The sequence below is a fragment of the Miniopterus schreibersii genome (genome assembly GCF_964146895.1).
Source record: "Miniopterus schreibersii genome assembly, chromosome: 9".
Lineage (NCBI taxonomy): Eukaryota > Metazoa > Chordata > Mammalia > Chiroptera > Miniopteridae > Miniopterus > Miniopterus schreibersii.
Genome location: NC_138118.1, coordinates 8,066,154 through 8,082,769, shown reverse-complemented (window position 1 = coordinate 8,082,769; position 16,616 = coordinate 8,066,154). Strand labels below are relative to the sequence as shown.

The following is a 16,616-nucleotide window of genomic DNA, read 5'->3' as shown; positions in this document are numbered from 1 at the left end:
TTTTTAGGGGTTTGACATGTAGCAGAATGAGGTGAGATGCTTTCCTAAGATTATGGGAGATCCTGAAACTTCCTCACAGGATTTCAGCAACATAGGCACAAATATCCTGCGGGCACTGTTGGCTCTTCACTGGAATGAGGGTGGATGGCAGACGGGATCTTAATCTGAGTTTATGGAAGATGAAAAATTGTTTTTCTCACCTCATGTTATTTGTAACTTAGAGCCTTTAGTTACATCTTAACTACTGCTGAGCAAGGTCAGAGTGCCAACAGAAACTAGCAGATAGCTACAAAACTTCCTGTTTTATAGCGCTGATAGTAAGGAAGCAATCAAAAAGAGCCCTGCTACCATAAAGATCCGATAGATTTTTATTGTAATGCTCAATCATTCAGAAACCAAAAGCAGGTTGTAGTACCTTGCTCTACTACACTCTCATGCAAACCCATTTATTAATTCTCTTTACAGTACATTGAACTTAGCATGAAACTGTTTTTACATAATGTGAAGACAAAATGCAGAAGAAAAGTCAGGATGTTTTCAAACTTCGCAGACAAATTTCAGGAAGGATACTATTACTCTTGAGGTCTCTGTGGATGATTGACTTGGCGTGTAAGTAACTGAAAAACAAAACATCATTTTAACCTGAGTAGGGCTAAAGACTCTGGCCTCAAAATTTCTAAAACATATTTAGGGGTATAAATAAAGATGTATTTTGAATCATGATACAACTGCAAACTGTACAATGTGATTAACTCCTTCATATAAGAAATATTAAAATAGACTGTGAATGAAGTTAGGATTAGAGGAACATATTACTAATACGGTACAGCCCAAATCTTGTTTTCTATGAAAAGACTTTGCTTTATCTTTTACTATTTACCAATACAAACCTTTCGCTCCAGTCAAGCCTATTTATCCATGTCCTTTGTACCTTAAACACCCCCTCCCCCGTTCCACCCCCAAATTAGCTTTCATTCTATTCTCCGCCTATCCATGCCTATCCTTGAAGGCTGAACATACGTTCTAACTACTGAGCGACCTTTCCCATGACTGACTTAGCTGCAAGTGACCTTTCACTGCTCAGTTACACAGAGATCACTGTAACAGCCTGATTCACGTGTTTATCTGCCTCTGTTCGATTTCTACTTAGAATGTAAAACTCTACTAGAATATGGAAGTTTAACCGATAAAACCATTCTTAAAGGTAGTATTAATATATTCTTAAAATACCTACTTAAAACTAATGAGTAGCAAACTTCCTCAATAATAGCTTTAGTTGAGTTCATTGAGGGAAAAGAGCTGCGCCAACTTATTTCTGTTTATCCCCAGTGCCAAGTACAGTGCGTGGCATAAGGTAAGTATTCAAAACACATCAGTTGAGTCAACTACACTGAGATGCATATAATGTCCTAGTCAAGGTTATCTTTCTTCATTTAATGCTGGAGAAAAGAGCTATATAAGACTCCTGAAACTTGACAATGACCATTAGGAAATAAGTTTTGCCTTAAAATGAGACTATAATATCACTGTTAAAAATAGGTCTGCAAATCATTAAGCTTATAATTTACGCTTTCCCATCTTCATTTAAACTTCCACATCCTTCCAGAGAATAAAATTTTGAAACTTTTTTTCAGATAAAATTTTCGTTTTAAATTAGTTTATACAAAGTAGCCCCTTCTCCAATTACTCTCTCACTTCACACTGTTTATTTCCTTTATAGCTTTCACTACAATCTAAAATTATCTTGTCATCATGGCTTTTTAGGCCTAGTGTCATTTTACAACACAAAAGTCTACTTAGAACCCAGAAGTTCTGCAGTGACAAAGAAAGGTAAAAACATATAAAAAAAAATGGGTCTCAGTCTAAAGTGTTTTCTAGAGGGGAGACCTCGTCTGCATTAGAAGGGGATGAATGATGGCAGTGGTGGTGAAGCTCCGTGCTTCCGCCAGGGGGCTGGTGTTCAGTTCACAGAAGGTGTTAGTGTTTGAAGAGGTTCTGTCTCCTTTGAAATAAAAACAACGGACGAGTGGTTCATGTGAAAACACAGCAGCATGATGAAGTGACAACAAAGGAAGATAAAGGTGTTCCTGATGGATTCTGTCACTCTTTCCAACAAATCTAATACAAAGAAATACAGCAAGAATAAGGTAGACAGAAATATAATAGAGGGCTGAGGAGAGAAAGTTTCTCCCCAAGAAAGTACTAGATAACTAATAAGACATAAATTTGATTGCTGAGCTAGCGATACAACCGTAGAAGTTGTTTGGCATAAACTATTACAGGTCAAAGTTGCATATAGCTGCAACTTGAAATAACATTATCTTATCCTTTGCAATCCTTTATTGTTTAAAACTTTGCTTTCCTAACTTTTATCTCATTTAATAAATTTCTTTCTGTAACATCTCTATAACAAAAGCAGCAAAGGAACAGAAATCCAGGTCTATGTAATAGAAGGTTGGGGGGAAAAAGGGACTCGAATTCCCTAGCTGAAAAAATAGGGTGAAAATCATACCCCACCCCCCACGTAATATAATGTCCCAGAGGAATTACTACACAGAGTGACACTGGAACATAATTTCCTAAGCACCTACCAGTTATAACCAAGATGCCAAAAAACACATAACTGGTTGAGGGTAGAAAAGGAAACAAGAATAAATGAACTTTACTTTCCGCAGATGATGCACAAGTCTAGCCATATCTTAGGGTAATTAAATTACCTCCTTCTTTTCTAAGATGTTAATGAGAAACTTACAGGTTTACAAAAGTAGTAGGAAAGAAAACACATATGCTATAAACTAAATGAATATCACTCTCGATAGGTTTCTCTTAGGAGTCTCCTTCCTTGAAGAAAAAAATGTCTATCTAATCTTAAAGCTGGGAAACGATCTAGTAAAATCTGTTCTCTATGCTGCTTCTTTCAAACTCTTATCCAAGATTCAGCTTTGCAACGTTCTTTTTAGAGCATAATATGAAGCCCCTAAAATAAATACAGTGCTCTAGACCTGATGTGACCAACACACTAGAGGGAGGCTCTCTTCTCCCTCTTCCCCTTGAATGTAAGAAACTCCTCAGAGAAGACAGGTGGTAAGCTCCTGTCATTGGTCTTGGTAATGATTTGTTTTGGGTTTGACAAACAAAAGCAAAAATAAACAAGTGGGATTACAAACAACTAAAAAAAATCTTCTTCAATGCAAAGGAAACTTCCACCAAAATGATAAGGCAACCTACCATGAGGAGAAAATACTTGCAAATCACGTATCTGATAAGGGGATATCCAAAAAAATACATAAAACTCTTACAACTCAATAGCAAAAAAACTTGAAACAATTCAACTTAAAAAATAGACACTTTTCCAAAGAAGGCATACAGATGAAGGTACATGAAAAGATGCTCAACATCACTACTCATCAGGGAAATGCAAATCCAAACCACAGTGAGACATCACCTCCCACCTGTTAAAAAGGCTATTATCAAAAAGACAAGAAACAACAAGTGTTGGTGAGAATGTAGAGAAAAAAAGAATCCTCATGCACTACTATGGGAACATAAATAGATGCAGTCCCAATAAAAATCAATACAGTGGTTCTCAAAAAACTAACAGAATTACCATATGATCGAGCAGCCCCACTTCCGGGTATATATCCAGGCGAATCTCTATTAGGATACAGATGTCAGAGAGAGACCTGCAACCTCATGCTCACCGCAGCATTCTTCACAACAGCCCAATCTGACCCAGGTCTTAAAAGGACCACTCTGGCTGCTGTGTTGAGAAGAAACTGAAGGTGGTAAAGGTGGAAGCAGGCACTACCCAGGCAGGAGCTAATGGTGGCTCACATCAGAATGATAGGAGAGCAGATGATGAGAAGGTGTAAGACTGCAGATCTAGTTTAGAGATAGGGCCGGCAGGAGCTGATAGAAGACTGGTTATGTAATGTGAGAAAGAGAGGAGGCAAAGGTAATTACAAAATGTTAGACTAAGTGGCTGAAAGAACAGAGCTGCCAACTACTGAGATGAAAAGAAGGTACGAAGAGTGAGTACCAACAACTCTCCTGGGCAGCTTTACTGTAAGTGGAAGAGGAATGAGGTGAGAGCTGGAAAGGGAAGTGGGACCAAGGGAGCAGCCTCTACAACTTTTGTATTATGAAATGTATAAGCACAGAGAAAAGCTGAAAGAATGGTACAACCACCCACCAGATGCCTTCCACCTAGATTCAACAATTATCAATACTCTCCCAAAAGTGCATTATAAGAAAAATGTTTTAAAATGGAAGTCCAGTAGAAAAGAAAAACCTGATGACGAATGGGGGAGTCTATCTGCTCAAAAAACACAAGTGAGTAGGGAAAAGGGATGGGATCTAGTGCACAAACTGGAAGGACTGGCTTTTACTCTTAGTGATAAGGCAGAAAACAGCATGCATGTCGGCAGGTGGGTTAATGTGATGGTGCGTGCTTCTAGTTCTCTTAGTGAAGCGGCACGCTGACTGTTCTGGGAGAAGAGGTGCTGGAGACTGGAGGACAGGCGGTACAGCATCTGTCTAGCAGAGGAGCCAATGAACTACGGAACTGAAAGCATGACCGCTATAAGGCATCAAGGGCCCACTTGGGGCTGTTGAAAGAACTGACTAAAATGGAGCAGCAGCGCGGTGTAAAAGGTTAAGGGAGTGCACTCTAGAGCCTAAGTGCCCGGGGCAAGTTACTTAACCTTTCTATATCCTAGTTTCTTCATCAGTAAAATGAGGCTAATAATAGGATCTATCTCACAGGGTTGCTGAGGTTTAAATGAGGCTGTATGTATATAAAGTACACAGAACAATGCCTGGCACATAGTAAGTACTATAATTGCTAAATACATCACTGTATAAAAACCACAGAGCATAGCGGTATTAAAAAAAGAGGGAGAGTGTGAGTTACCGGTACGTAGCAGAGCTGGGGTCAGAACCTAGTATTTATTGACCAGTAAAGATATTTAAAGTAAGAGTGAGTGAAAAAAGGCAACACCATGATGATTCCATATTTAAAAACAGCAACAAGAAACCACTATATATAGTATTAAAATAACAAATTCTGAAAGAACACACAATCAATGGTAATTACTGGTAAGTCTCTCTTGATGGTAGATTACTTGGTGGTTACTTATGTTTGTTTACATTTTCTGATTATGTATTTCTTTATAAGTTTTATTTTGAAATTAAGAAAAACTGCAACAAAGGATAATGTAGAATCACTCATATTCTTACCATAATCAAATGTGTAAACTTTTTACACATTTTGCCTCCTGTTCCCCTCCCCCCAGTTTATACTTGTAAAAAGGTTATGAAAGTAAAATATATCTTTTTTATTAAAAAGACATAAACAATTAGAATGTTACAGGTAAAGCTAAAACACTTCTGCTTCACAGCTGCCCCCATCCTGACCCCTTTTGCCATTCCCGGAGACAAACATTACTGAGCTTGGTGTGTGCCTTCTAATCCTATTTTTTAATACTTTTTCATATAAATATATGCACGACTTAAAAAACCCCAAATATAAAAAGTGTTGTTTTTAAAATATTAAGTGGTTTCATGCTACAGCTAGCTTTTCTTACTTGATGTATTTTAAAGCTGATGTTGATACACACATAATTCCTTTCTGCCGTATACTATTCCCTTGTACACGTGCCAATATTTTATCTATCCAGTCCTCTACTGATGGCCATTATGTTTCCAACTTTCCACTATTAATATGTTTTCCTATAATACGATTCTTCCTATACACATCTTTTGGAACAAAAACTTGTGTTTCTTGGGGGTAGAACACTTATTTTCTGTTTCAACAGATACTTCCAAAACACTCCCAGGGTGGCTGGTTGCATCAGGCCTGTCCCAGTAAACAATTCCTCTAATTTTTACCAACGTGTGATCTTGTAAGAATACAGGCATTTGTTCAATTCCAATGGGTAAAAAAATAGTATCTCTTTGTTTAGTTTGCACTTTTCTGATTATCGGCATCCTCGTTTTTGTTTTTATCCACCAAAAAATCATATTCGCTATATTTTTTGGTCAGAGTTATTTTCAATCATTAATACATGCTCACCATCTTTCAGCTTCAACTCATGCGATCTTTAAGTAGATTTATTTATGAGTAAAGGGGGCATACCCTTCATTATTTTTATAAAAAGTAAATCGTGAGGTTTCATCCCCAAATTATTATTATTTATTTATTCTTTAAAATATATCTTTATTGATTTCAGAGACAGGAAAGGAGAGGGAGAGAGATAGAAACATCAATGATGACAGAGTCATTGATCGAGCCTGCAACCCGGGGATGTGCCCTGGCTGGGAATCGAACCCCAAGTGCCTGGATCCTAGGTCGACGCTCAATCGCTGAGCCACGCCCGGCCGGGCCCCAAATTATTTTTATTTGCCTTATATTCAGAATATAACACTTCTGTGAGTATAATGCCAGACCACAACTTTCTCTTTGTGCCTCCTTGATTTAACATTTAGTAAAGTTTCTAATAAAGCTAAGTTAAAAATTATACCATAAATATTATACTGACATTAAAGGTCCTGCAAAGAAATGACACAATGAATTTGACCATTCCTGAACTTTCTTTAGTAACAATATTCTTGAAATATCGTGGCCCTTAGGCTGAATCAATGACTGTCAGGTGAGAAGCTGATGAACATACTATATGAACCTTGATTTCTATGAGTAAGTCTGTAGTTATCTACCATTTGAATAGCTCTGCTCTCTTCAGGTAAAATCTAGGAATCAGAAATGATCATTCATTGAGTTCTGTCCGAAGACAGAATCACACAGGAAAAATGTCACCTATCCACTATCTGCTTATATTCTGTACGCAAATAAAGGCGACACATTGAGAGTCCTAATGATTTAACTTTCCTAATGACTAAAGGTTTTATCTTATGAGTGACTGCAACCCCAGCACTGAGGTTGGTATACCCATGCAATGAGTTCAGATGCTCTTATTCTGCTTATGCCCTGGGACTTTAAAATACATTCTGGAAAGTAGTCAGAAAGATCAGTTTCAACAGCACCTGGAAAACATTCACATTCAAGAGGCAGACTATTTTGAAATGAGGGCTTTGCAAAAGCATATTATTAACGGCCATTTAAATAATGTATGGACGTGTGAAATGATGGTGGAGGACATGAGAGGAGGAACCAAACACTTGAAAGTTTAAATAACTGCAAAGGATGTCATTTCCAGTATACTGTAAACATCAATATTTTAACTATTTTTTGTTATTGGAAAGTTTCTTTTAAAGCATCTGATCTGTTTTTGTTTCATGGATAGAAAAATCTTCTTTTATTGCTGAGGAAACTGACAGTTTTTTTGGGGGAAGGGATATCTCTTCTTGCTTTGTGTTTATTTCTAGTTGCCTTCTCCCCAACCCCCATTTGTTTTGGTCTCTCTCATTGGCATCAGAGATTTTCCCTCTGATGTCTGAGGTGAGCCAGAGGTAATCTGTCTTACTCAGACTGCATGAGGAACTAAAAAGCTGTCTGAGAGCTTTAGCAAATAGATGGGCTGCTTGTTTTTGAATTTCCCTGTACATTGATCTAGGTGGAATCCCTGATGTCACCACCTTTGGGTCTTTCCTCTTGGCTGGTAAGATTCTTCACAGAAGACTCTTCCAATGTCTTGTGTGAAGGAGAAGGTCTGGCTGCTCGCACTCTGGGAACCAATGAAAAGAGAGTGCGAGGAACTCTCCATTCATCATTCAATAAGCAGTCATTCAGTCCCTGTTTCTAGTAATGTATCCATGTCCACATTTCCAGTCCAGACATATTTGTTTTTCTCTCTCTACAAAATAAACGTCCAGTCTACCACCAGGGTAGGGACGGGGCCACCATCCAGAGCACAGAGCAGGAAATGAGATTTTGAGAAGCTTTTCAGACAGGTCTTTTCATTTATGCCCTTTCCCTCCTTGGGAGATACCCAATTCCTGAGACTTTTGAAGATTCTGTGGTATAAATCAAGTTAGCTTTCATTTCCCCATTGCCAACTAATGATTTAGTTTTTCTGGGTCTACTAAGTCCATGATTACTTCTCCATCTGCTTTCTAGCTTTTAAAATGTTGTTGACATTATTTCCTTCCTCTGTTTTATTTCCAACCTTATATGTTGATGCTTAAGAAACAATCCTTTACTATAGTTTTAGTGGAGTTTCAGAAGATAGCATAAATCTCTCACCTTATCTGAATCTTGCACAGACATTTTATTTATTAACTTTATTGTGGTAAACTATATATAGCATAAAATTTCCCATTTTAACCATTTTTAAATGTACAATTCAGTGGCACTAGGTAAAGTCCCAATGTTGTGCATCTACTACCATCTATTCAAAATTTTTTATTACCCCAAAATTCATTTCTTTTTTCTTGAATTTCTTTGAGCAGTGTTTTATCCTTCTGGATACTATGGAAATAGAATTTTTTCTTTTTAATTAATTATTTTTAAAATTAAATTGGTTAGGGTAACAATGGTTAATCACACTATATAAATTTCAGGTGTACAACTTTATAATATGACATCTGTACACTCTATTGCGTGCTCACCACCTGAGGTCTGGTCTCCTTTCGTTGCCTTGTATCTGACCCCCTTTACCCTCTTCATCCCCTACCGCCCCCTTTCCCCCTGGTAACCACCACACACAGCCATGTGCTACATTCATAACCAGGGATACTCATTATATAGTGAGTGTTACTTAAAATGTAAGCAAAGTATTTCGAAGGAGATAAACAGACCGCAAAGGTCTACACTTATAGATTCCAAACTGGGAGCAATGGAAAAATATTGCCTCTTCACTGACTATCCCACAGACTAGAAAACTATTCCAATTTGATAGTGTTCTTCTCTACTGTCATCTTGTCTTAATCAATACCGGCATTTGACTGCCCCATCACTGTTTCAAAAAATAATTTTTATTACTATTCTTTGCTACCTCTCTTTATAGCAAAAGCCCTTCCTCCCTGCTATACTTTTATTACTTTGTTGACTAGTTTTCCTTTTATTGACATTTCTCAATTTTGGTATAAGCAGGATTTGGCTTCTCTTTTTTCTAAAAGGTAAACTTAATAATACTGAGTTATTTCTCCTTCATTTTTTTATTTCACAGATATGTACTGAGTACCTATCATAGGCCAGGCCCTGTTCCAGGCATTAGGGATAAAACAATGAACAAAACAAAGCCCCTGCTCTCATACAGCTTCTATTCTAGTGGGAGTGACAGGTAATAAACAACTATGTCATATGGAACTGGGTGTTAAAAATACAAAAACAAAGATCGGGTATAGAGAGTGACAAGGAAGGGTAGGGACGTTAGTTATATAAGGCAGCGATTTTTAACTGTTTTCATCTCAGGGCACACATAAACTACTAAAATTTTTTGGCACAAAAAAAAAAATTTTCAGCTGATCTGACAAAAAAATAGGTGTCATTTTGATTTATTCACACCAGATGGCTATTGTTATTTTTTTACCTGACAATCTAAGGGAAAACAGAAAGAGTCAGGTATTGCATGTTTTAAATTTCTTGTGGCACACCGGCTGAAAATTGCTAATGTAAGGTGATAAGGAAAGGCTTCTTTTAAAAGGTAACATTTGAACAAAGACACGGGGAGCAGCTCTGTGGATATGTGTGGCATGAGTATCCCAAAGAGAAAATAACAAGCAGAAGGCCCTGACGAGGGTGCGTGTGTGGGGTGAGGGCTGGAGAATAAGCTTTGTCTTTTTCTCAATGCTTACTATTTTTGCCATTGTTTACTCTTCATAATATTTTAATATAACCTTTCAGATTTGAACAGATTCAGATTCTGGCCTATAGTAAATTTTATAAAGTTATTTTTTATCTTTTAAATTACAGAGCATAATTCAGTGGATATAAACAATCCAACTTAAAATCCTCTAAAAGGATCAGAATACAGATTTTCATTTTACTTTATTATGTGCAAATGACTATTTTGCAATAGAAAATATGGGCACTTGGAGAAAATAATTTGAAAGGATAACTAACAATTATTTTATATACTTCTATAACTGCTAATGATTTTTTAGTAGTCTTTTTGTTTTCTGAACCATTACTGCTTAGCTACATTACTGCATGCAAACCCTAAGTTTATAGTCACATACTTATTATCAAATACTTTGTATGTTTTGAAGACTATAGTACAGACTATTTTATTTCTTAGCATCATATTGCAAGTGTCCATATGCTATCAGGCAGTAATTTAAAAAGCAATCCAAAAGATTATTATCTAAAATCTTTCAAACACCCTCAATGGTCTTAAAAAATAATTTACAAGAGGTTTAACAGAATGGAACTTACTCCATGCCCTGTGCAGTCTGCCGTGCAATATCTATAAGTTTGATCATCTCGAACTTGGTCTCAATGATGTGGAGATGGTGATATAAGCTGGAGCCCTCACACCACTGGGTAACAATTGCCAACTGTGGCTTTGTTGAATAGCCCATGAAGAGTAGAATATTCACATGTCGAGTTTTCCTACAAAAAGAAATGTGACAGCAAACGTCAGCAAATCTTAAAAAAGAGGCCAAAGCGGTCTACTTATCAGTAAGATGTCAGAAAAAGGTATTTTTTTAAAAAGCGGTCTACTTATCAGTAAGATGTCAGAAAAAGGTATTTTTTTAAAAAGGCAAAAGAAGGATAAATTTTTAAGAGACTTTAATAATTATCTAGTTTAACATTCTACTCTTTTCAGAAATATCTTTTTAAATATAGCAGACAGGCAATGAGAGGTTGCTTAAATACCTTCAACTACGGGAAGCTCACCACTGAGGCTAAAGCGTATTCCTCCCCTCCCCTTTTTAAAGTGGTCCTAGTTTTAGAAAGCTTTTTTTGGGTTGAGAAAAAATCATTTTCCTACAACTTCCCCACCGGTTTCCTGTTCTACTTTCTGCAATAAGAGTCTGTACCCTCTAGAATGTAACAGCCTTCTATGGACCCAATATCCTCAGTTCTGTTGATTACTTTCCCCCCTAAGTTACAGTTCTAGAATCATCCCCATCTAAGCTATCCCTGCCTAAATGTACTCCAGTTTGTTAATGTTCCTCAAACTCCAGGGCATGATACAATCTCTAACTGTGTTCTGATAAGATTAGAATTCTGAGAGTACTATTTCCATAAATGGAAGTATTACTTCTCATAATCAGAGCTCTACATTTCCATTAGTTCACTCTAGGCTTAATCCACCTATCAGCTGTACAATATAACACTGCACATCACTTAAAAGAATATGGTTAAAGACAAAATATTCTCAAACTTTGCTTTATGCACTTAGAGTAAGTCTTTATATCTAACAGCGGTGACCACTGGAAAACAGAAGTTAAAGAAGATAATGTCGCCCAGCCGGCAACGGCTCAGTGGTTGAGCATTGACCTAGGATCCAGGAGATCGCGGTTTGATTCCTGGTCAGGGCACATGCTCGGGTTGTGGGCTTGATCCCTGGTTGGGGGCGTGCAAGAGACAGTTGATCAATGACTCTCTCATCATTGATGTTTCTCTCTCTCTCTCCCTCCCTTCCTCTGTCTGAAATCAATAAAGATATATTTTTAAATCAAAAAATATATATTTTTTTAAAAAACAAGATAACGTCTCTGGAAAACAATAATTCACACTAACTCACCTGAGTACTCCTACTTCATTTTTGAAGGCCTGTAACTGCTGAGGTGTGGGTGCTGTCACATTCAACATTTTCACTGCCACATCACCTAAAAGGTAATTGTCATTCCAAATGTCATTCTGGTTTTTTAAATTAAAAAATATTAAAAACTCTTGGGTATTTTCACTAATTACCACAGCGTTAAGTCCACACCACTATTAAACTGCTTTATGGTGTAACTTAACAATAAATTATATCATACCTTCCTTAACTGCATTAATTTTCTAAGGATAAAAACTAAACTAACAATGATACTCTTACAGCGGCATTTCAAAACATCAATCCAAAAAAATAGCCAACTTGTTTTTCCCCTGGGAATTTAGTTTAACCAATTAAGGACCCACGGTATTTTCCTGGTTATTTAACAATATTAAATTAGACACATTTACTAACTGTTAAAACTACAAATGACAGGCCCAATGGAGCTTGGCTGAAATAGAAAACTACAAAACTTCTTTATCAGAGTAGTTAACATTTTTTTTCAAATCTATAGATCACTTGTTGCTTTGCTTAGGAAAGTTATTAAAACTGTAATCATTATTTTTAAAAAACTTTATGTTGCCCAGCTGGTGTTGGCTTAGTGGTTGAGCATCAACCCATGAACCAGGAGGTCATGGTTCGATTCCTGGTCAGGGCACATGCCCAGGTTGCGGGCCTGATTCCCAGTGCAGGAGGCAGCCTATCTCAATGATTCTCTCACATCATTAATGTTTCTCTCTCTCTCCCTCTCCCTTCCTCTGTTGGAAATCAATAGAAACATATTAAAAACCTCCCGCAACTTTATGTGAAACAGGTAGAACTCAAACTGCCAGTGGGTGTGTAAATTGGTACAACCACTTGAAACATTGTTGGCAGTACCTACTAAAATGGAACATATGCATATCCAGTGGCCCACAATTCTTTCCTAGGTATATACCCAGCAAAAATGAACACATATGTTCATCAAATGATGTGAACGCACTAAGAATATTCACAGAAGCAGCATTTGTAATAGGCACAAACTGGAAACTATTCAAATGCTCATCACACAGTACATAGAAAAAGGAATCGTTTTATGGAATACTATATAAAGCATGAATTAGATCTACAACTACATACAACAATATAGATAAATCTTATAAACAACGTTGAGTGAAAAGGGGTGAGACACAAGAGTACATACTATATGATTTCTGCTAAAGTCAGAATAGTGATTATCCTTGGGGTAGGAAGACATGAGGAGGACTTCTACAATACTGGTAATGTTCTGTTTATTGACTACAGATGTGTTCACTTTGTGAGATTTCAGCTACTTGAATGTTTAAATGCACTTTTCTGCAGGTATATTATACTTCAATATAAATGATTTTTCCTGATTATCAAAGTCATACAGTGCTCATAGCAAAAAGGTAAAATATTTTGAAAGCATAAAGAAAAAATATTTCCCATAGTCATGTCACTCAGAAGTGACCACTGCTAATATACTGATGTATATTCTATTAGGCTTTTATATGTATCAGTGTGGATATTTATGAATTCATATGAAAAGATAACCTAAGAAGGTAAGTATTCAAATACTGATGATCATTTTAAATATTGTTAAATATATTTCTACATAGCAGCATAATATGGGATATTATACATGGTGCTTTGTAAAATTTAATATACCACAGGCACCTTTCCATAGCAGTAAACATAAATCTACCATACTATTTTAATTTCTATTTAATCACATATGGAGGTTTATCAACTTATTTATATAATTCTCTATTAATGGGCACTTACATTTTTTCCATTTTTCATTAATAAATCTCTAATTAATGTACTTGCACCCACTTCTGTTTATTCCTGTCCAATTACTTCCTCATTATAAATTTCTGCAAATGGAATTACTGGCTCGATGAACATATTGTCAAATTTCTCTCCAGAAAATTTGTAGCAATTTATTTCCCCACCAGCAGCATTATAATCACAACTCTGATTATGACCAATTTAAAAAAATCTCTGTCCATTTTTATTTCCCATAATTTTTGTAAGAAACCTTTAGGAACTCTTGAATATGATCAAAAAAGTTTAATGATTCAGAAAGTAAATACTACCTTTGATTATTTTAATTAAAGTTAGATATATCCTATTATTATAACTTATGACAAGGTCACCGTATTACATACATACCATGCCACTTTCCCTTGTAGACTGTCCCAAATGACCCAGATCCAATTCTTTGTCCCACTGTGATCTGCCCATCAGGAATCTCCCAATCATCACTTGAATCCCGTCTACCAAGTGTTTTCTTGATAAAAAGTACAAAAGTCAAGCCAAAGCAAACAAAAAAGGAAAATCTTATGTTTTACACTAAGTACATTCCCCAGTTTCTGAAAGGGACATAAGTTAGAAAGTGATAATATCTTCTAAAAGGAAAAAACACACACTCTGGCAGAATAATAGAAGTATGATTCTTACAATAGAGAACTTAAATTGAAGACCTAAGTCAGTATTAGGATGGAAACAATTTATTAAAAATTATTTATTGGGTATGAGCAGAAATATGTATCACTAAAATCAATAAGATAAGTCTTTTATAATTTGGAGGACTACTAATGGGCAAGGTAAGTTCTACACATCTGTGACTAATTCTGGCTCCAAAGGTGAAAACTCTAAGTTAACATACTACGGTAACTGCTGATTATTTATCTACTTACTTTCTTCCAGTCAGCACCAAATTTCCTCATATATCTTATCTGATCCAGTCTCTTAAAGAATTGTCAACATACGCAATACTTTGGTAGGGTAAAGAATACACCTATTCCCCTATTAATAAACTATTAATACACTATTGCTAAAATTAAAGTATTAGTTTTTAATATAGACTTACTGTGCAGCAGAAAGTTACTTTTTCAAACAGGAAAAAATGTCACTTAGTAGATATCTGAATTTCAGATAAGCACTTAAGAACATTATGCCTAATGATGCTTCCTAAAATACTAGCTTACTCTTCTTCCTTATTTTAAAAACAGTACACTACAGTTGACCCTCAAACAATGTAGGGTTAAGGGGTGCCAAGCCCCAGTGCAGTGGAAAATAGGTGTATAACTTTTTCACCTAAAACTTAACTATAATGGTCCCTTGGTAGTTGTTGGGAATTGATTCCAGGACCAATACTGTTTTCAGTCCTCGGTTCCTTGAATCATGGATGCAAAACCTAGGGATATGAAGGGCCAACTGTATATTTATTGAAAAAAATTTGCATGTAAGTAGATCCATGCAATTCAAATTCATATTATTCAAGGGTCAACTGTATTCTTACTCTTTCAAAACCACCTTTTACTTAATTACATTGAGTTGAGAGCAAAAATCTGTATTGTGTGAATATGCTTTAAGCAAACAATTATCAGCTCTTAATTTTATCTGATTATGGGAATTCTATGTCACATATGGACATATCAGTATGTCTAAAAGGTGACATTAGATTTGGCTGTGACTTCTATAAAGAAAGACCACAGAAGAATAAAGGTACCACATGCTCTTACCATGCGATTCCTGTCTTCTGAGGATGAAGATGATTTCCTTTCCCGCTGAGGTCCTGGGGATTTCTGCAATGCTTTCACATTAGTAAGTGAGCCAGGTAATGAGGCAGGGGGGGTGGCAGACAAGCCTGTAGTTGATCCTAAGTTAGTGAAAGGAAAGATGTATCCATTAAAGGAAGATCAAGCTTATTGATTTATTGGGGGCAGAGGGTAGGGGGAGATTTAGACTTATTTAAAAAATGCAGTGCATGTTCAAGTACAGACCTTTTAGAAAGGATAGGCCAAAAAAGGGCCTCACTTGGTAATTAGTACTTTAATTTCTTTTAGTTTTCTGGCCAATTTAATGACCTCTGAAACGTCTGATTATAGATATACATTTTGCTTATTGATGCATAATCTAAGGAAAAGAATCTCTCTAAAATAAGAGATAAATCCAAAACAATACTCCCAAGGTCCTGATTCTTTGATTTAAAAAATTAAAAAAGCAAAATCAATTTAAAAGCCTATATAAAAAATAAAATTTTAATTATTTTATGTTGCTTCAGCAGCCAATTAATATAAAAAAAGATGGAAATCCCCAAATGGAAACATATTCTAATAATGGCCTTAATGCTGAAAATATGTGGCTTTTTTGTATTAGCCACAAAAAAAAAAAAAAAAAAAAATCCTACACCACACACTATACTACTTAAGAGTGAGAGATACTGGTCAGTTTCATCAGTTCCTGAAGGCTTATTCTACTAAACAAAGATTATTTGTTGCCTGCATACAAAGCCAGCAGGTTTCTCAAGACTCTCTGAAAAATCCCTGCCTTTATAAGTGAGAAAAAAGTAAGTGATACAGCTTCTCAGCCAATTTACTACAAATGGAAACATTCTATCAGCCAACTGAGCCTAAGGGGTGCAATTCTCTGAAAGTAGACTCAGTTGGCAAGGTTGCATACCTTTCTGATGGGTACTTTTCTAAATACTGGCTCAGTGGCAATAATTCTAAGTTCATGCACAGTAGGGCCTGGTTCACAGAAGTTCAGGGCAAAGACTCCTAGTGGGGCCTGACTATAGTTAAGTAGGACTGAGATGTCAAAAAATATTTGCACATACAGAACAAAAAGACTTCATGGTTTTTTTTTAAAGAAGACTAATATTCTTGGGGGGGGCAGTCACTATCTTTCAAAGAATAGGGATACCAATGGCAACATTTAAATGTTAAATCTGTGTAAAAATCTTCTCATTACTTCATTACATATGTTATCTGTGGAATTTCCATAATCTTATATTGAAATTTCTAAAAGAAAATGGTATCTGGAATGTCTATTAACTAGAGCACAACCCATTTTCTACCTTCCACTGATAATTTTCAACATCATAAAGCCTTAACTGCTTGCCAGGCTTCTCAGCTGTGATCTACTTAGTACTCGAATGCT

At 36.1% G+C, this 16,616-nt stretch overlaps 1 protein-coding gene across 2 annotated transcripts in view; it reads right to left on the bottom strand.

The window, feature by feature from the left end:
* BRAF (B-Raf proto-oncogene, serine/threonine kinase) overlaps positions 1–16,616 on the bottom strand; it is a 117,029-nt gene that overhangs the window by 27,784 nt on the left and 72,629 nt on the right. For both annotated transcript variants that reach the window (XM_081148063.1, XM_081148062.1), the window contains exons 10-14: positions 15,197–15,333; positions 13,842–13,959; positions 11,652–11,736; positions 10,334–10,510; positions 571–617 (exon numbers count right to left, since the gene is read on the bottom strand). In XM_081148063.1, coding sequence (XP_081004189.1) covers positions 571–617; positions 10,334–10,510; positions 11,652–11,736; positions 13,842–13,959; positions 15,197–15,333 — 564 coding nt within the window. The remainder of the gene's footprint in view (positions 1–570; positions 618–10,333; positions 10,511–11,651; positions 11,737–13,841; positions 13,960–15,196; positions 15,334–16,616) is intronic.